The sequence below is a fragment of the Hibiscus syriacus genome, unplaced genomic scaffold, assembly GCF_006381635.1.
Source record: "Hibiscus syriacus cultivar Baekdansim isolate YM2019G1 unplaced genomic scaffold, ASM638163v2 tig00111799_pilon, whole genome shotgun sequence".
Taxonomy (NCBI): Eukaryota; Viridiplantae; Streptophyta; class Magnoliopsida; order Malvales; family Malvaceae; genus Hibiscus; species Hibiscus syriacus.
The window spans coordinates 155271-177207 of NW_024063183.1; the positions used below are offsets into that span (position 1 = coordinate 155271).

A 21937-nucleotide genomic window follows, 5' to 3' on the forward strand; every position below is an offset into this window, starting at 1 on the left:
CTAAATAATTATGGTTCGCCTTACTTTTCTCTTTGATTTTGCTACTTGGAATATTTAATTAGGGTTTGTGCTTGAATCTACCTTTGAATTTGAGTTGACGCGACTTTTCTCAAATAAGTAGGAAAATCGTTTAATTTATCTTTTAATTGTTATTTCCTTAAGGTCTACCCATACTCTCAAAGTTGTCTCTGAACCACCGTGTTAAAGAACCGATGCATGGCATGAATTAGTATATATTTCAGCATTAACCACTACAACATTATCCCCAAACTCATTCACTTTAAATCCCTGTTGTTTTCTGTATTTTCTCTGTATCACTGCCCATGAACGACCATTTTTATATAATTGTTTGACTCCTTTTTCTCCATAAAAGTAAGATTCCAAAAGCAGCAGAAATGACATACAAAGAAGAAAAAAAAAAGCAAGTGATTTAGATAAGCACTGGAAACTTTGCATGTTCAAGCTGCTCCATTAGACTGTTTGGAAAACATGGAAGCTCCTGATGGATCAACTGATATTTCCAAAAGGAGAAAGAAAGAAAAGAGGGGTCAGTCTCTTTTGCCGTGAAAATCGACTGTATCATTCAAAGGCAATGTTCATTCCCGAGAAGGAAAATTCTTCCATCTTTTTTGATCAGTCTTGGTGTGATGTGATAGGAAAGTGAAGGTCGTCCCTTTCCCAGTGTCGACAAGATAATAAGAGCTTTAAGAAAAGAGCAAAAAGAAAGTAGAATCTTGGTCGATCATGTCTCTTATCTTATTGGTGATTTTTAAGACTTCGAGGTATGCAGAGCAGCACTGGGAAGATGATAAAGTAAAGAAACGAAAGCAAATTTGGAATTCTAACACGAGGAGTTTCGGTTTTTTGGGTTTAGGGAAAAAAGATATGTGAAAGTTTATCGACCAATAACGAGGCCTACTCGTGCTTGTTTTCTGCACTATCTTTATGCATGAAAATATCAGTGATCCATTAACAAATCCTATCCACAAATATAATCCATTCTCAAGGGAAGCAAGTACATACAGTAATACACATCTATAAATTTAAGAATGATGTTTAAAATTTTAATATTTTTTTCTAAAAAAATACATTTTTAACATATTAAATTAAATTTAATCATTTTCCACTTGCACTTCACCATTGTGAAGACTTAGTGCATCCCTGAGTGCATGTTTTCTCTACTTGATCGCCACTACATTAGTGGAAATGTCAACCCTGGTGCCCTGTTTTTTCACATTAACTTCTATGTTTCTTCTCTCTTCATGTTATGAGGCTAAAACTAGTGAACTACTTTCTAGAATACACGTTTCTCTTTTAGAATTTTTAAGTGTGCATAATCTATTTATATAATATACAATTTATAAACTTTATCTCAATTTAAAATCATTGAACGTATATAAGTGGATGATTAAGATTAAAATTTTATACGCACCAATTAATTTACTTCAATAATTAAAGAATTTATTATTACTCCTAGAGGTAACAGATTCGAACACCAGTAACCGTAGTAGGATGATTGAATATTAATTATCAAATAATTAAGAATATTTAAAATAAATTTTATTTTGTAATCACTTAGCTTAATAAAAGGAAAATATAGAATATAACAAATGGTGCGTTCAAATAAAAAGAAAAATAATTAAATTATTTAAGTAATCTCGTAATTAGGGTTGTAAGTAAGACGAGACAGATCGCGAGCTATTCGAGATCGACTCGATCAAGGCTCGATAAATACTCGGATCGAATGGACTCGACTCGAGTTCTTAACGAGCTGAAACGAGCTACTCGATATTCGACTCGAAAAGCTCGTGAGCAGCTCGAAAATATAATATATTAAGATTTTATTTTAAAAAATAAATTAATAATAATATTAATATTTATGTATTGATTTTTTTTTAAATACAGTAAGATTTCATGTATTTAAGGTTCATGTTCGAGTTTGAGTTTGAGGCTTCAATCGAGTTAAGTTTAAGAATTTTTTTTCATTTCGAGCACGAGCTTCAGTTCAGGATTTCGAGTTCGAGTCGAGCTTGAAAATTTTAAGCTCGCAAGTTTTCGAGTCGAGTCGAGCTTCATTTCAGAGTTTTCGAGTCGAGTCGAGCTCAGCAATACTCGAGCTCGACTCGACTCGGCTCGTTTACATCCCTACTCGTAATCCTACTCGTATTCCTCCTTTTTAAACGAGATTTGCGTTGAGAAAGCAAAATCAGATGGACCCATACAATGAAGAAATTAAAGCAAATGACGAGACATGGTAACTTGGCATTAAGAGAAGCTTGTAGAATTTGATATGCCACAATAGTAATATAGTATGGTGCACTAATAAAAAAAAGGGTGAAGGAATCATTGACACGAGACGACAAATCCTCTCTAATACCATCCATTAGTAATGCTTAGATGATTCATAGCTTATAAAAATTTAGAAATTAGAATTAAATGTTTTATTTAATTTATAATTAATTTTATAATATACAAAATTCATGCTTAAAAAAAGTAATACAACAATTTTAAAATGTTGTTTATAAATCAATAATTCTTTTTGTTTAATTAAAAAGTAACAAAGTTTTTGAATTAAGGGTCCGTTTGTTTCACGTAAAACATTTTGTTAAAATTGTTTCTCATTTTTCGTAAGTCATTTTCTGAACTTTTCACTTCAAATAATAAATACTCAAAATAGTTTTATTTTATGAATTTGATATTAATAAAATATCTTAATATCATTTTAATCAAAATATTAATTATTAAAATATTTAAAATATATTTATTAATATTTATAATAATATAATATTATATTTTTTAATATTATAATAAAATAATCAATTATATTATAAAAATGTAAGATATTATATTTTTATTTTAATAATATATAATAAATTATTAATAAAAAATTATATTATTTATTAATTTAATATAAATAATATTATTAAATTATTAATAATGAATAATATTATTTATATATTTAATATTAATATAATAATCTAATAATAATTTAATAAATATATTTAAAACATACTAATTAATTTTTTTAAAATATAATATAACACTATTACTTTAATAGATAATTAATATAATTTATAATATTTTTATTTCAATAAAATATATCAATTATAAAAATAATATTTTAATAATAAATAAATTATTTTAATATTTTAAAAAAATAATATTAAGTTTTATGATAAATAATATATTTATTGTATTTAATAGTTGTAATAAATAGTTTTTAAAAAATTTATCAACTAGTGAAAAAAAAATTTAAGCAACATCATCCAAACATCGTAAAACGTTTTTCAGAAAATGTTTTTTCAGAAAATATAATTTATTTTACGTAAAATATTTTCCGAAAAACGTTTTTAATGAAACAAACGGACCCTAAATCAAAACCAAAACGAAACTCGAATCTAAAGGAATATAAGTAAACTCAACTATGATCGTCATGTGTGTATCTAGTCATCCCCACATACATAACATGACTAATTATAATGGCACTAAGCAATTCCTGGGAGCCTGTGCTCAGCATTCTCTAGGTTTATTTCTGAATTTTATTTTTATTCTAATCTAAAGTCAAAATTTTTATTTTTTGAAGAAAAAAATATGACCACCCACCAAATTTGGCATTTCACATTAATAATTCAACTATTATTAATTAGAACCCGATAAAAAAAGACTTGTTTTATCCCAACAAATTTAATATTTATAATCTATTTTTCATTTCAATTTATGATATAATTAAAAAGTTTTAATTGCAATATATTAGAATTTATGGAGGATACAATTAATTAATTAAAACAGAATAATACATTACTTGATTGAAACAGAGTAAAAATACTGTGACGGGTTTGGGCCTCAATATGAGAATAAGAGTAGGGTCATTTTGGACATGCTTAATGTTTGGCCCATTTTAGGGCGTAAAAGGTATTGAATGTTTAAAGCACAGACACAAACAAAAGCTAAAAGAAAAAATAAACCGTCAGAAAGAATTTTCAGATCGGAGAGAGAGGGCTCAAACCTGCTCTCTCCCTCTACAGGTTAAACCCCATTTCGAAGGGAAAATAATCCTCAAAATTTTCATGATTCTTTCCATTATATCCCTTTCTTTTGTGCAATTTCTATTAAAATTTCAATTTTGTTTTTGTTGCAAGAGAACTAAGATTGTGCAGTGTCAATAACCATATGCTCCTCCTCCCCCAAAGTTTTATCTCTTGATGCGACGATCGCATGCCCGAAATCAAATCCAAATCGACCACCGGCTCACAAAAAATGGACCCAATTAAGCTCCAAATCCGATCCAATTCCCGATCCACTGCTCTTTTCTCTCGAAATCCTCGTCAAACCAAGCCACTCCCTTATTTCATCGCGGTTTCAATCGCCATATCCATTGCGTTGTTTGTTTTTGTTTACACATTCCTTTTCTCGTCCAAGGATTCAGTCAAGTATAGCATCATAATCGATGGGGGAAGCACGGGAACGAGGATTCACGTGTTTAGTTACAAAATTGACGGAGACAGAAACCCGGTATTTGATTTTAAACAAGGATTGGGGAGCTTGAAGGTTAATCCTGGATTGTCGGTTTACGCTGAGGATCTGGAAGGAGCTGCAGATTTGTTGAAAGAGCTTTTGGAGTTCGGGAGAAGTAAAGTTCCGGAAAGCCAATGGGGAGAGACGGAGATTAGGTTAATGGCGACGGCGGGCTTGAGATTGTTGGACGATGAGGTGCAGGAGAGGATTTTGGAGCAGTGCAGGAAGGTGCTTAGGGTCTCTGGTTTTAAGTTTCGCGACGTCTGGGCTTCGGTTATTACAGGTAATATAATGTGCTTTGCTTTGAGATAGTTTATTGAGACAATGTGGGGGAAATTTTGATGTTATTCAGAATGGGACAGCAATGGGTAAGTAGTAAAAGGTAGTATACTTGGAGTTGGAAGTTTACATGTTGTATGGACGGGCCTAGAAATGCTAATTGGATGCAGGTTGTATAATTGCTAGTTGAATTGGCTCTTGTAGTATCAATGCTGGAATTTTTACAGTCCTTATGGTTGTAGTTTCTGACCCATGTTTTGAAGCTAAGTTTTGAATGTTTTGATTGGTTTAGGCTCTGATGAGGGAGTGTATGCTTGGGTTGTTGCAAACTATGTCCTTGGTACTCTTGGAGGTAATCCTCAACATACAACTGGAATAATTGAACTTGGCGGGGCATCTGCTCAGGTTTGTTTTTAATCTTTAATCTTCATTGCTTCTAGTGTTTTTTTTTTATAAATCCTTTCTTTAGCGTTGGCATATAGTTGAAATGAATTCTTCCACGCCAGAATTTGCAAGTCATCCGAGCTTCTAATTAGTGACATCACTTACTAGTGTTCCTTTATTTCTTGTGTATACTTAAAACAACAAAATTATACGAATATTCAGAAGAGGATAAAAAGGTTAAAAGATTCTAGAAGCAATACTTTTTGATTATTTTTTTTATAGGAAGTGGAGGCCTCGTTAAAATCCCACTTTTTGATTAATTTCAAATGCATTTAAGGGCATATATGCCCTTTCCTTAAGATTACCATTGAATTAGTTGCTCGACTTATATTTCAGGTAACGTTTTTCTCAACTGAGCGTATGCCTTCTGAATTCTCACGCTCCATCAAGTTTGGGAATTTCACTTACAGTCTCTATAGCCACAGCTTTCTTCACTTTGGTCAGGTAACTTTAGCATGCATTAGCTTCTTTTATTCATTTATTTGCTGGTTATGGTTGCTATGCACATGTGTTCTATATGTAGGCATCTTATTCAACAAGAACGGCTTAGTTAAAATTAAATGGAATGAGAATATATATATATATATATATTTCTGAAAGTAGATAGTACTGATTGACTGTCCTTCTGCCAAGTGTTTATCTTCAATCCTTGAAACAAATTGCAGATTATCTTATTTCTTTTTTGATAAGACAGATTATCTTATTTCTAATTAATGTTGATACTATTTCAATATGGTTTTGCAATTTATTTTTGCTGTATCTCATTACAGATTATGTGAGAAATCCGAAGTTAGTCTAGGATTTTTTAACTTTTGTGATCTTTCCAGAATGTTGCGCACAATTCATTGAGGGAATCACTTATTAATGGAGATTTCAGTCCAGGTATGTTTATTTGCCTTCTCTTAAAATTTGTGGGCTTAGAAGTGCCCGAAGAAGTCAGAGTTTTTTAATTGTGTTTTGAACTCAAATTAGGAATTTTAATCACTGAGTTGTTCTTAAATCATCTCTCCGAGTTTCGCAATGTTATAGCTTGAGGAAGAGATCAAATTTTTGAGTATGGACATTGCTTGTATACTTCAGTTTTGAGTATTTGGCCATTGTAGAGATGGTGTGGAGTTACTAGTTAGTTAAGTTATTATGTCTTTATTGTTCATTTGTTATTCTTACCTCTATGCAGCTGCCGAGTCTATTCACAAGGAAACGTATATAGATCCTTGTACTCCTAAAGGATACTTGCCCGAGTCATCAAACCTTTTGTTAGGTTCTAAGGGTGAAAAAAGTAAATATGTTTCTGAATTTCAAGCTAGGGGTAACTTCTCTGAGTGCAGAACTGCTGCACTAATGCTATTACAAAAAGGAAGAGGTTACAAACTATCTTAGAACCACCACACTTATTACGTTACCTTATGCCATTGGATAATAATCACTATGTATATTCTGACATGCAGAGAAATGTTCCTCTGGTCGGTGTTACTTGGGATCAGTTTTCATGCCCAAGCTTCAAGGCAAATTCTTTGCTACAGAAAATTTCTTCTATACCTCAAAGGTATGATTATAATCAGTCCTTTTCTTTCAGCCTTATGTTTGCTTGACCCCCCGCCCCCTCTTTCCATTTATCCCAATTCTTTTACGCCTTAGGTGGATGATTTTACGTGACATCCTAAACCCATGTAATATATGCTTGGGGTGAATGCCTTACATTTCTTTCTTTGTATCCTCCTGCTGGAGTAGTTCTTTAGGTTGCACCAAAAGGGCTCTCTTTCTGATCTAATCATGGCGGGGCAACGTTTATGTGAAGAGGATTGGTCAAAATTGAAGAAGAAACACCCATCGCTCGATGAGGAAAATCTGTTGCGCTACTGTTTTTCTTCAGCATATATTGTGGCTTTACTTCACGATAGCCTTGAAATTGCTTTGGATGATGAAAGGTATCTTTTCTACTCTGCCAGTTGGTGTACTCAAAAGAAAACGGGTACCATGGCTTTCCTCCATATGAAAATATTAAATTGGCAGTTCGTCTATAGTTTTATTCGTTCTCTGAATCAAAATTCAATATGGAACAGGCTCAGCTTTGCTAATCAGGTCAATGATATACCATTAGATTGGGCCTTGGGAGCTTTCATATTGCAAAGCACAACCAACTTGGACGTGCAGCACACCGACTGGATAACTAATATTATCAACAGTGATTCAACAATATTTTCCATCATTGCCTTCTCCGTAATATTGATGTTTAGTGCTTGGTCTATATCAAAATGGAGGAAACCCCAGCTGAAGACCGTGTATGATCTCGAGAAAGGAAGATATATAGTTACACGTATCGGTTGAAGCTGATCTGTCATCGTCTAGACAGGATTGAAGCCTATGATTTTTTGAATCCGAGGAGAGTTCCTTTTTTGAGGGTATTACTTTTTTCGCTTCCTTGGTTTCTGCCCCACCTTAAGGTCATCATCATGGCAGTGGGACATTTAAGATCAAATACCATGGAGTTCCAACGTATGAAACTTTATTGTAACATATTCATGGCCGGGGAACTAGCATAAAAGATTATTTTAGACTCCCAATTTGTATCAACCGGGAACCAAATCCTTATTTTATTATCACTTTCCTAGGTGAGCTTCCTTGTGTCGTCTCGACTTAGGTGAGTGATGAATATGGCGAAGTGGGCAAAGTAAGTTTATGTTATTTTTAATATATTTAAACCATCACATTCTTATTTATCTGTCTAAATATATTTCACAAATAAATGTTACGTTATTAAATTAAATTAATGAAAAATAACATTAACTTATGTGCTAAGACATGACGGGAAAAAAATCCCACCAAAGCTTAAATGATAATCCTAAATGTTTAATGTATAGGATGTGAATTTAATTTCATAAGCAACTTTCTCCCATGATTACATAAATTTTTGTTAGAATTTATTTAAACTAAATGAGCTGATTTATTTAATTGAAATTTCTCCTTTTCTCATAAATTATTAAAAATTATCTTTAGCTAAATGGGTGTGAATTTCAAATTTAAATATATGACAAACTACCTCATATACCATTGAACTTTAGGTTGTATGTTATTTATACCATTGAATTTTTAATTGTTCTAATTATAGCATGAACTTTAGTTTTGACTTCAATTATATTATTGGGGTTATAAAATCCAAATGGTGTGCTAACATGGACAAAACGATATTGTTTTTGGTGAAGCTATTAATACCGAAGACAATGCCGTTTTAAGCACTAAAGTTTAAGTGTATATAAATTTTGTCAATTAGAATTTTAAATGATTCATTTTTAGGTACTACAATTTAAATATATGAATTGTTGTCCATCACTAGTCGCCATTTGTTCAAAAACGCGTTTGCAGTCAAAAGAAGCTTAATTAGAAAATTTTCTATCCTGTTTTTATTGGTTCATCTAGGATGCGCGAATTCCCCCATTTTTTTTAGCTGAAAAGGTAAATGTTTTTAGGATTTGGTTAAATTTTTTGTTGCTGTCTTATCAGATTCCTTTCTTTTTCTTTCTATTCTCTCATCTGTTCGGAAACCTCCGACCCGCCGCTCTTTCTCAGAGCGATCCCGGGTCTCCTTTTATAGTTATGTTTTCCATATCATATTGAAGATTTATTTTTGGTCGAATCGTTGAAGTAGCTGAAAGAAATTGGAATTTTTTTTTGTTAAATTTGTAGAAACTATGAGTGATCACTTGGTGTTATATGTGGATCGTCTGGTGAGGCCGGTGCCCGTGCGCCCAGTGGAATCAGAGGCTGGTCCCTTGACGGAGATTTTGGCGGAGGAAAAGGAGAAGGAGAAAGATAAGGAAGTTGTCCAAGGAGGCGAAGATGACGAGGACGAGGGAGATGAGGAGGACCCGCTTATTCAGGCGGCGGAGTGTCGCATTTGTCAGGAGGAAGATTCCATTAAGAATCTCGAGACTCCTTGTGTCTGCAATGGCAGCCTCAAGGTAATTCGTTTCTTTTATTTTGTTGTTAAATTGATCGTTTCTTTTAAGGAATGAAAAGTGCGATTTGGCTTTCAGTTTAGCAGACCTTATAAATTATGCTAATTTCTCAGTCAGCGTTACTTGCTTTGGTATATTTGATGCTGTATGAAATATTCCTATGATAGACATTGTTGAGTTTTATATGTTCTGAATTGCAGTATGCGCATAGGAAGTGCGTGCAGCATTGGTGCAACAAAAAGGAGATATAGTTTGCGAGATATGTCATCAGGTATTTTTCTGTGAGAAATACGCATGGGCTTACTTGCAGCTCGTTTACCATTTTATGTTGTTAAAATATTTTGAACTAGACTTTTAGTCCTTTCTTTCCCTTAAAGAATTGGAAGTTTGCGAATTTTGAGTAAGTAGTTGGGAATGCCTCTCGAAGAGGGCGAATCGTTTGCTTTTATGATGAAGTCGGCAGAGTGAAAAAAAGGAAAGAATATGAATTTTGGAGTGAGTTTTGTAGGAAAGATGTTTATTCTTCTCCTAATGCATAAAATGATTCATTCAGAATTTGAATGATAATAGACGAAAAAATGAAAGAGTTGTGATTTAAGCGTGTGTATTTGGGAGATTATCTATTATTTACAAATGCTATAATCGGTACTTGGTTGTTGTGGCTTCTTGTTGATATGGTCTGCCTTTAATTTACTGTGCAGCCTTATCAACCTGATTACACTGCTTTACCTTGTCGCCGAACTGAAGAAACAGCTATTGATATTGGGTAAGTTTGATTTTCTCACGTTTATCAGTTTCTTTACGAAATGATTGTGGGTGGACCTTTTCTATTGGTAAAATTGAGTGTATGCCATTCGATTTACAAAGTATGATGTCCACTAGAAACGATCTAAACTTGCTAGAAAGCAATTTTGTATGATCTGTTTGGAAGATTCCATCATAATGATTGCATATCTGTCTTGTAGTGGAGGCTGGACAATCTCTGGCACCCCTCTGGATTTGCATGATCCTCGCATTTTGGCCATTGCGGAGGCAGAACGCCAATTTCTGGAAACCGGATATGATGAATATGCTGCATCAAGTGCCACTGGAGCTGCTTTTTGCCGTTCAGCTGCTGTAATTGTAAGCATTTAGTTACAAATCAATCATCTGGACATACTGAATTTCATTCAAATCATGTTTAGTCCGGACTCTAAAACACCTCATTTAAGCGTGTTTTAACATTCTTGCCGTAAAGTTGGACCGCCATCAATTTAATTTATAAATACATATAATCATGTTCAAGGAATCGTTTTGATAAATGAATTTGGAGAAAACAGCTCTGCTAAGCTGAATTAGCTTTTAACTGGAAGATCTTTATGTTCTTAAGAGATAGCTCTGCTCTCATTTTTCCCCGTTTGGAAACAGAGGGGAAACTTAGTTTTACAGTTTTATGTAATTTTTTGGATTTAGCTCCTCTCATCATGGTAAATTTGAGCCACACCAGCGGTGGTGCTATTCCACTTAGGCCACAATGGCAGTGGCCATCTTAGTTGATTTTCATGTCAACAACTTTCCTTATCATTGCTTCCTTTTCTTTTGAACATTGGGTGGGCCAAATGTTATCTTCTACCATCCTCTCAGCTCTGAACATCGCGGTCTGATGGAAAACCATCCAGATTCTACCTCAGCCATAAGCACTCTTTTGAAAATTTTCATGTCCATAACTTCCTTTTGGTTCCTTCTTAAAAGATGATTAAAAAAAAGAGTTCATTTGTTACATGACAAGATCCAGGTAAAATTAAGAGTTGACTTTTTCTCATTATTCCAGTTAATGGCACTTCTGCTGTTGCGGCATGCAGTGACTGTTCCCGATTCTGATTCTGATGATGATTTGTCTTCATTTTTCTCTGTAAGTTTATGCTTTTTGCATTCTTTTATTTCACCCATGTACTTGTTAAGCATTTAGCTTACCGTTACATACCATAGAGCCATTTATTTCTTAAAACTGCTTGGTTTCTTACAGTTTTTCTTGCTTCGAGCCACTGGGTTTCTGTTACCATGCTACATCATGGCATGGGCGATCAGTATCTGTGTTTTAAAAAGCGCGCCTGAGGCGCTTTGAGGCGCTAGGCAAGACGAGGCGTTTAGAAAAAAGCCTCCGACCACCAAGGCGGCGGCGAGTACAAGAGGCGGCGATTCAGTCGTCGGAGGCGGCGAGAGGCGACGAGGCGATGCTTTTAGCGATTCACGTACAATGACCCATTTTTAAATTTTGGGTCTGGGCTCGATTTTCTTCCAACAGTCAGACCTTTTAATCTTCCAACAGTCAAACCTTTTAAATTCCAATTACTTATATTAATGTATTCCTGGAACTTTGAACTGTCTCTTGACCTTCTAACGTCCAATTTTTTAATTACTGTATGTCCATAAATCATGATCCAAGCTCTCTAGTTTCTCCGATGCATACCTTGGAGCTTCTTTTCCCTCCTAAAATTTTCTCTCCCTCCTCCATTCATGCTTAATTCAGCGATTGTTCTACGTTGAAGTTGAAAGCAGACTCCTTTCTCAGTTTCTCCTATCTCCTTTCTCGATTTTCTCCATTAAGGTAAGTCTTAATTTTAAAATTGTATCACTGTAGTGTATGTACATCTGCTTTTCTTTTCCCCTCCACTCCTACAGGTAATTTACTTCACTGTAATTTGTTTAATTGCTTCATCTTCAATGTAATTTGTTTAATTGTTTATATATTGGAAGACACAAGCTTTCTTCGGTTATCACAGCTGTAGATATATAATCCGCTTCATTGTTAAGGTGATCTGCTTACTTGTTTTTTTTTTAAGGTAATCTGTTTAATTGTTTATCTATATTTTAATTGTTAGGTAATCTGTTTAGAATTTAGATATATAATCATTAAGGTTTTCGCCATTAAGGTATTTGTTTAGATAATCTGTTCATAGAAATATAGAATTTACTCATTTTAGGCTTTTAAGCACAATGTAAATATGTAATTTGTTTATAGATAATCCTGCTCAATATGCATTCTCTGTTTATTTATAGATTCTGTTTATAGTTTTCTGTTTTTAATCTGTTAGTTATAATATGTTAGTTTACTGTTTTTATTGCTAATTTGTTAGTTATAATATGTTTTTTATGCTTTTCCAAAAAAAAAAGCTTACTGTTTATATTGCTAATCTGTTAGTTTATAGATATATAATCTGTTAGTTTTCTGTTTTCAGTCTATTGCTAATCTGTTTTTACTTCATACACTTCATATAAATTCTGTTTATAAATATATAATTTGTTAGTTTTCTGTTTTGATACATTTTGTTGTTATGTATTTTTTGCTATGTATTGTATTTTATGTTTTTATAGATTGCTGCTATGTTTATTTAGATAGTTAGATTGTTTTTCTAAAATGGCCACCGACGATGCTACCGGTTCCGCTGATGATGCAATTGATCCGGGGAGGAAATATAGTATACCTATGCTACTTGGTGTTTTTGCTTATTAAGTTGTTTTGTGTTTGAGATATGGTTATAAAATATTTACAAATGTTTTGTAAAATTAAGCGCCTCGCGTACATGAATCTCTCGCCTCAAAGCGCCTCAAAAAATTGAGGCTCTCGGGTAGCTAATCGCCTTGGAGCGCCTCACGCCTTTTAAAACACAGATCAGTATATTTCAACAACGAAGGCAAAGACAGGTTATCGTCTCATTACTTCACTAAGACTTTTTTTTTAAAAAATAATTCATCTATCCTTCTTGCTTTTCTTTGGACCTTGTTATCGAAACTCCTAGTTTTCCTTCCCAGGAAGCAGCAGCGTTGGCTGCAACCCAGGTTGCTTTTGTACGACAATCTGGTCAAAGTAGGGGCATGCATTTTTCCATAGCATCAGAACCCACGGTGACTCCCCACCTGGAAAACGTTTAACTTATAGGAAGTACTATGAAGTCCTGCACTAACATTATATTACGTTGGAAATTTACGAGCAAACGAGGACAGATCCCCCTATCAATGCACCTGTGTAAAAGCCATTAATTTATTTCCTTTCATTTTTTTTGTTATCCCCAAAGAGATTGTCGAGAATGATTTGGAGCTTTACCATTTCCTGTTTTAATGCGTTGTTATAAAATTTGGCTTCATTTTGCACATCATCTTGTCACTGTGCACTTAAGCTCTAGCCATTGAATGACTTGTGATCAACGGGCATAGTGGTGTGCAGAGGTGGTAACTAAGTTCCGATACCCAAAACCTAGTAGGATGAACTCCAATCTCAATTTTGATTTAATAAAGATACCCACAAAAAGGAACAAGTGAAAAACTCATATGTTAGCAATTGAAAATATTGTAATATAGTCTTATTTAAAAGATGTTAAAGCAATATTTAAAAAAAAAAACCAAAGGATTATCTGTGATATTTTTAAATATTATTAGAACATGAACTAATATTAATTTAAGGGTAAAGTATATATATGGTCCTCTGACTATAGGGTGGTGTTTCATCGAGTCATTTGACAATTAAAAGTTACAAAATGGTAAGTTGACTATTCATTATGTCCTAAACTCGTCCTTTTTTGTTAAAAAATTGATGGCATTTTGAATTTGACGTTAATCTGCTGATTGAGATATGAACCCAGAATCTCAAACGATTATCATATCATAGTTAGCAGCTTAATGTTCAGCTTAAACTACCATATTTTTTAACGGAAAAGGACGAGTTTGGAACACAATAAATAATTGGGTAGTCATTTTGTAACTTTTAATAGTCGGGAAACTTAAACAAGCAACTTCCTATAGTCAGGGGATCATATTGTAACTTTTAATAGTTGGATGACTCAATAAAAGAATACTCTATAATCAAGGGATCATTTGTGTACTTTACCCTTAATTTAATTGAATAGTATTATTAAAATAGTTAACCAACTAATGTTCTATTAGATATATAACTCTTTTAATAACCTAATACATATGTTTGCATGTAAATATTTGGAAGAAGAACATAAATGCAATTAGGTGGATGGTGATGAACCACCCAAAACCCCCAAAATAAAAGACTTAGTAAATTGTGATGATAAGTACAAATAATACAAAAAAGGGGTCTTTGTGGGGGGTCCCAATCACTTAAAAAGATAAGTGGCTGTGGACCATCATGGAATCTGGTTCTGTAGATTGAAAAAGAGTGGTGATGATTGATACAACGCGAAGAGTTTCGGCAAGGACATTAAAGGCCACTTCTCCTAGTTCTACTTGCTGTCATGGGCATTGAATTTCGGCACTTTGAGTCCTTAAAACCAACCCCCCTCAGTTGGGACATTTTAACAAATGCCCCATCACTGGGACAATAATCCTCTTGTTGGTTGTTCTGATAAACACCAGTTGCAGGTGCTGCTTCAGGGAGAAAAAGGGTTAACTTGATTCGAATTAATCCGATTACTCTCAAGTTAAACTTGACCTCAAACTGTTGAAGTTATTGAGTCAATCAAATTCCAGTATTTTAAAGGAAATTTATCGAAGCAGGACACATTCACCGAGTAAGTTAACTCAAGGTGATTACTATTTCAACCCAACCGTAGAAGCTGACATGATTGTCATTAAGACATTGTTTAATCTTCGAATTCATATTTAGAACTAAAGTCTTGTCATATTTCGTGCCGTGAACGTGATTAAGACTCGTACCCTCCGAGGCTTAGGGGAAGCAATTAGTGCGATCATGTCGAAGTTGTACAAGTTGAGAGATTTGATCTTTGAAGCCTCTCTACTCTACTAATCTTTAATGAATCATGGCATTAGATTTGTTTCTTGGATTCTAGATAGAAAGGCATGATTGAAGAACAGGGATTATGGTGAGCTGCAGAACATAAAAAGACAAGCAGACCATTAGGAAAGGACCCGACCAAACCATCCCTCTCTTACCCTAGTTGTCCTTATCCTTTAATCTATGTGGTTGTCTAGTCTTGGTTCATGAATTTCTTTTTATTCTATCAACATGCCATTTATAATCATCATGAATTAGTTTAATTAATCAAATCATATCATGAAATCATAATCTCAAGAATTTTATTACCTTCAAATGCATTTTTATGTGTTAAAAGTATTATCTTCACACACAAAGGAACATATTTTGGGGGGAAAAGCCAAAAAATTTAATTTGATCCCAAAATTTCGTTTTAATTAGTCAGATATTAATAATTATAAAAGAAATATGAATGTGAAGCCTGAAATTCAAACAAAAACACATTCATTAATAAGTATGAATGAATGGGAGAAACAAGCAGCCTGCTATTATTGGGGAAAGGATAAAAACATTACACAATACACGCATGTTCTGCTAAAGACTAATTTGTCACTAAAAACAATTGGAACAGCTTTATTAATAACAATTATTATAATAATAAAAACATGGCATTGCCTGGCTTTTGCTTTTCAATTAACATGTGGAAGTAGACGAGATGATTCATGGTTAAGCTTTTTTTTAAGGGTAAATTACTTACTTGATACCCTATCTATCCTCGCATTTCTTTTGTATTTTCACGACTTCTACACTGCTTTAAATCAATAGAATATTCTAAAATGTTACATATCCGATTTACCATATTATTATTTGGAGTTTAATTACTAAATCAAGAGATTAGAGAAGCTAAATTCTTAAAATTGAAAGTAAAGAGACTAAATTTCACATAGGTAGAAGTATAGGGACTAATTATAAATAAATGCATAAATTACTAGATCTAACCATCAACTAAACCTGCTGTCCCAACCAATAGATTTAATCTAGTTAGGCTTGAATAATTTAAAATTGACATCGGATCAGTCCGGTTTGACTTCAACTCCCACTTACTAATTAATTTTTTTATTTAAAATTAATATAAAAATTGTTATTAAAAATAATATTAAATTGATAATAAATGTGGATTTCAAACTGCTTTATTAAGTTCCTGAATTATCAAGTAAGAAAGTTGGTAGGGGTCAATTTCTGTTGTTATGGTGCATTTGGGTGTTTAATTAGATGGATTTTCTCTCCAACACTTATATTTTTCCTGTTTTGATCATTGGCCAATAATAGATATAATATTACAATATGGTATAACGATAATTTTAGTTCCTAAGATTTATAAATTTGATCAATTAGATCCTAACTCATAAATAATTTAATAAATTTAACGCATGTTATTATCGTATTGGTGAAAAATAAACTCCACATAGATTTAGAGGGGATTGAACATAAGACCTAATTTTAGCAACACATTAACCATTGTATCAAGCTAATCAATTGTTCCATGGTTAAAAAATTAGGTTAACTTGTGGTTGATACACTGTTTTTTAAGGAAAATATGATTGAGTTTGCAGTGGATTAAACTTAGAATTTAGGATAAGACCATCGTATCAAGCTAAATAAGTGTTAGATGATTGGTAAAAATAATATTTAGGTTAAATTTTGGTTGATAAGTCAACACTTTACCATTGCACCAAGCTAAATTATTGATTTATTTTTTAATCATGATCAAATTAATGGAATGTATAATTGTTAAGGAACAAAACTATTATTATACCATGTCACATCATCATCTCCGTTAAGTATTAACATAAGTTTAACGATCAATGATCAAAATAAGGAAAAAATGTAATGTTAGTGACCAAATTAGAGGAACAAAATAGTTTGATTGTAAAAGTAGAAAACCGTAATAGTAGGGTGACTAACAATGTAATTTTCCCTATTTTTATAATTAAGGAGATTCTATCCATGAATAAAAGGATGACCTACATCGCATACAACCAAACTTTAGATGATGTTTCATTTATATCACTTTCACTTAATTCAATTATAACATTGAACTTTGATTTTGTCTTTAATTATACCATTGAACTTTTAAATTTTAACGATACAATAACGTGGATGGATATCTCTGTTACTATGATAATGTGGATAAAACATCTTTTTGACGCAGTTATTGATGCTTAAAACAATGTCATTTTAGACACTGAACTTTAGAAGTGTATCGATTTTGCAACTAAACTTTAAAAACATTCATTTTTAGGCATTAAACTTTTTCGACCATCGTTGGAAGCTAATAGCCGCCCGTCACCGATCACTTTTTGTGATATGATCGATATCAAAATATTCACATTTCACTCATATTTCTTCTCAACGAATTGATTTTTCATGTAATCCACTCAAAATCGATAAAAACCCATATAAAGATTTGATGTACTAATACTTCAATCTCCTCAAATGACCATCTGATTGTGCTTTTGGTATGTTGTTTATCTTCACAAAAAAATGATTCAAACATTCAAATTTATGAACAAACATCCAAAGCCTCAAATCCAAGAAAGCCCCAAAACTCCTAAAAATGATGGATTTTTTGTTTAACCTCGTCGATTTTGAGTGAGTTTCATGAAAAAACCAATCACATGAGAAGAAAGATGAGTGAAATAAGAACATTTTGATATTGATATTTCCCTGATGGCGATTCATTGTCGGTGACGGACGAAAAATGTAGTGCCTAAAAGTAAATAGTTTGACGTTTAGTGGCATCAACACTTTCATTAACTGTTAACGTCTAGTGGCTTGATTGAATATATTTAAATAGTTGAGTAGTTTGATTGACAATAATTAAAAAATGATGATTGAAATGAAAAAGGACAATGATTAACTGATTGGAGGAATGAAATCTTTAAATTAAATATTAATTAAATTAAGAAAAAACCCTCTAATAATATCATTCCTCGTGTCTTCATATAATTGGAGTATTAAATTTATTTAATTAATTTAATTAATTTTAAATTATGACTACTTTTATAGAATGCGTACATAATGAGGATTGAATGTATAAATTTTTGAATGGATAGATATTTGTTTAAACAGTGCTTAGTTTCGGGTGAGAGTGCAATAACTTATCATTATAACAATCCATCATCATAATTAGATCACAATCACAGCTCTCTTAAACCACCCACCACCCTTTTTCTTCCTATATTCACCACTTTTAGACCAACAAACAAAAAGGAAATTCTCTTGAGCTTCTGCCAAAAAAAAAAAACCCCTAACCCCACTAAAAGGCCCCTTTTCACCAAAGCTATCACCTTTTGTTATAGAAAAATGGAGCTAATCGACGCTAAAACCACCCCATGCGCACAATCCGAGTCTTCATCCGAGACACACCCCACCAACGACGACGCCAAGACCAAGTCTTTATCGCTCCTCGTTCCTCAGCGCCACCACCCAATGGTTGTTTCCTACAGAGAGTGCCTCAAAAACCATGCTGCTAGCTTGGGTGGACATGCCCTTGATGGTTGCGGTGAGTTCATGCCTAGTCCTACTGACCTCAAATGTGCAGCCTGTGGTTGCCACCGCAACTTCCACCGCCGTGACCCTTATGACGGTCCTGCTTTCATCCGCCACCTGCCACCGCCACCGCCAAATGATCATCCTAGCTCAAGTCCAAGCCCAACGAACAGCACCAGTCCTAGCCCAACCCATACCCCACCCTCTCCTGTCCCCTACTCTTACTACTCTTCTGCACCCCACATGCTGCTGGCCTTGAGCACCGGCTACACGGGGCCGTTGGATGAGTACAACCACTCTAATCCCAGGGTCGGAGTGACAGACAAAAACAACAGCAGCAGCAACACGAGTAGGAAAAAGAGGTCAAGGACAAAGTTCAGCAAGGAACAGAAAGAAAAGATGCATGCTTTTGCAGACAGGGTGGGTTGGAGGATGCCGAGGGGATCAGAAGAAAAGCTGCTAAAAGAGTTCTGCAATGAAGTAGGAGTCGAGAGAGGAGTTCTCAAGGTCTGGATGCACAACAACAAGAACACTTTTGGCAAGAAAGACATATTAACAGTCGGTAATCTCAATCTCCATAGCAACAACAATGAAGATGATAATGGAACTGGCAATGGCAATGCTGGAAATAGCTTAGATTCCAATGTTGACACCCACAACAATGAGTATTGTATTCAGCTTCATGTTACTAACAATGGGCCTTCTTCTGCATCTTAATTTAACTGCAGAATTTTATAGAAATCAACGAGCTTTAGTTGGGTGTTCTTGTTGCTGTTCCTTTCCTTCTTATTCCTTGATCCTATATTAATGAAAGAGGATATGACTTGTGAGGATAACAATTGAAGGGAGTTTACTTTTTTCACTCTTAATTTTATCCACTAATTGTTCTTTAGACACATTATAACATGACTCTTTGTCTTGTAGATCAGAGTTGACAGTCGCCTTTCTTTTCCTTCTGGTTTTGTGTTATCTCTATATCTGTCCTAATTTGTTCAAAAGCTGCTGGTTTTGTTCAAATCGTGGGTATTATCAGATTAGGTGATGTCCTGAATGTGCAAATAGTGTCCTTGTCTTTTACTAATTCATGGAGAGTTACTGATTTTTTTGCAGCAAAAGCTATGCTTTTTTGAAAGTTTGTATTATTCAAAGATTAAAGGTTCTATATCTGCCTTTGAGTTTGGTATACCTTGAATGAATTAAACCCCAAATCTTTTTCATTATTTTATTGTTTATTTCCAACTATATATTATACCCTTTTCATTTTGTATTCTTTTAAATTTGTCGTTTTTCATATGCAAGTTTACTAATTTGATGTGTTGGTTGATATAGCAAACATTTCTATTTTTGTATGTTATCTTTTGCTTATCTGGGAAGTAGGGTTTGATTTGTGAAGGAAATATAAAATAATACTTTGATCCTTTCGCCTAATGATGATAAGAAGTTGCCTAATGATGAAAGTTTAATTATATTTTAAATTATGATAGTTATAAAATTATTGAAATTAAATCAGGGTTTTTTTTTATAAAAAAAAAGAAATTAGTTTATTTATATTTTAGAACTTAATTAATTTTAAAATTAATAAAATTGTATTTTTAATCTACTTATTTTTAAAAATTATTTATTTTAAAGATAAATAACTTAACCATTCATAATTCAACATTGTATTCCAAAACATCGCAGCCTTAAAAGCTAGAGGGGAGCAAATAATTTAAATTATTGATTTAATTTATAATCGAACTAATTTATTTGAATATATAAAACCGATTCAATATGACATGTCGATCGAATTTAGTCGGTTAATCAACCTAGTTTGGTTTGACGTTTGTGAGATCCTTCAGTGCATAACTGTTGATGAGCATAACCGCAGCTAGACGGCTGTGATCATAATATCATATAGACGAAGAAACAGAAACAAAACGTCGTCCTCCTAGCTGCTTCCCTCATTATAGAATAATGTAAAACTGAGATTGCAGTCTATCTGCAGAACAATGAAACGGCACCTGAGAAAAATGGTGATTGATCCACGTCCCATATCTTTCAAAGTGTATGGAAGATGTGAAGTTAAACAAGGCAGAGGCTCTTTGGACGGTGGTAGTGCTGCTTATCCATGACTAATCAATGTCAGGTGCCACCCAGAGTTCCCCCAGACACTTCAGTAGGGTCATCAAGAAGAGCAGAACCCAGTGAAGTGGTCAAGGGAACTCCAGAGGACACCTGACTCTATATTCCTTAGGCAATAGAAAGCAAACCTACCTTTTTATTAGTGAAGTCCCTGTATGTGCGTGCGCCGAAGTATTTGTGACCCTTCACCCGATTGGACCGGCATTGGATTTGAAACAAAATCCACTTGTGTTGTTCAAACTGAATGTAGTCGGGATTATGGCGTTTGGGGGATTAGAGATGGTAAGATAGAGAATATTCTTGAGCTAAGTGGACTCAGCTCTCCCCTCTCCTTTCCTTGATAGCATCTGCCGTTAATAGTCCAAAGCTATGTTCAAATAAGAGTTGTATGTTTTTAACAAGACGTTAATTAAATAGGTTCATTGTGAATACTAGATTTCAGTTAACAGCTTCTTAGATTCTATGCGGGATAAAAAAAATGCTTGATTGAGAATAGAAGTATATGATATGCAACTCTGGGCCTCAAAATCTTTCCCTTAGGATTCATCTAACCGGTAATTGCGTCTACATTAATCTTTCCCATCTTTTGCCTCACATGAATCCTTGCCTATTTATACACCGAACCCTCCGTGTATAAGTGTACCAAGAAACTGTTCATGAGAAAGGGAATGTCAGGTGTTCCCTGGAGTTTCCCTCATCACTTCACTGGGGATATCTTAAGAACCCTTCACTGAAGTGTTTGGGGGAACTCTGGGAGGTAGTTGACACTGCTTTGCTTGGCAGGCATCAAATACCGTTCAAGTTTCGGAGTGTGAGTTCAACTTTCTTTATTGTAGTATGTGTACCAGCAAGTCGAGCTAGCAAGACATGTCACTCGGCAATCTGAAGACATCAGTTTTTACGATCAAATGCCCCGTGAAATTGTAATATTCGTATGTTTCTTATCGTAATGTGTACTTGCCAGAGAATACTGTACGTTTCCAAGTGAGAGTTCAACTATCTATTTTAAGAGTACTTGCAAGTAGAGCAACTGCAGCAAGACATGTCACTCGGCAATCTCAAAAAACTTGGACTATACAAGTACCATAGAAGGGCACACTTATTACAATAGGTTACCAAGTGAGAGTTCAATTATCTGCAAGTTTCTTTAGGTCATATTCCTCAACGGGAAATGACACATAATTTTGTGCTAATTACGATTAGTTAGTTTCATGAACATTATCCTAACTCACGATCACATATGCAAGCTAAGAATTGTCTTCATATTTTTACAGTATGATTAACGTAATGCATCAAGCTTAGACACCTGGATAAGTTCATGGAATAAGGTTAATATTGATACGCATCACTGAAA

At 33.8% G+C, this 21937-nt stretch overlaps 2 protein-coding genes and 1 pseudogene across 2 annotated transcripts; all 3 read left to right on the top strand.

The window, feature by feature from the left end:
• The first annotated feature begins 1324 nt into the window (after positions 1-1324).
• Positions 1325-13330, top strand: LOC120170971 (annotated as a pseudogene).
• Positions 4188-7779, top strand: LOC120170968 (probable apyrase 6). Its single transcript, XM_039178794.1, is given in 9 exon segments — positions 4188-4225; positions 4227-4798; positions 5087-5199; positions 5575-5682; positions 6066-6120; positions 6416-6601; positions 6687-6784; positions 6970-7166; positions 7302-7779. Coding segments are annotated over 9 exon segments (1617 nt in total). The 5' UTR covers positions 4188-4202; the 3' UTR covers positions 7567-7779.
• Positions 13331-18089: 4759 nt separating the features above from the next.
• On the top strand, positions 18090-19295 carry LOC120170970 (zinc-finger homeodomain protein 11-like). Its single transcript, XM_039178796.1, has one exon. It carries the CDS (start codon positions 18277-18279, stop codon positions 19177-19179), a length of 903 nt encoding a protein of 300 aa, XP_039034727.1. The 5' UTR covers positions 18090-18276; the 3' UTR covers positions 19180-19295.
• Positions 19296-21937: the final 2642 nt, after the last annotated feature.

Excerpts from the sequence above, each read along its gene's own strand:
- LOC120170970 (XM_039178796.1), top strand. The coding sequence starts at position 18,277 with ATGGAGCTAATCGACGCTAAAACCACCCCATGCGCACAATCCGAGTCT.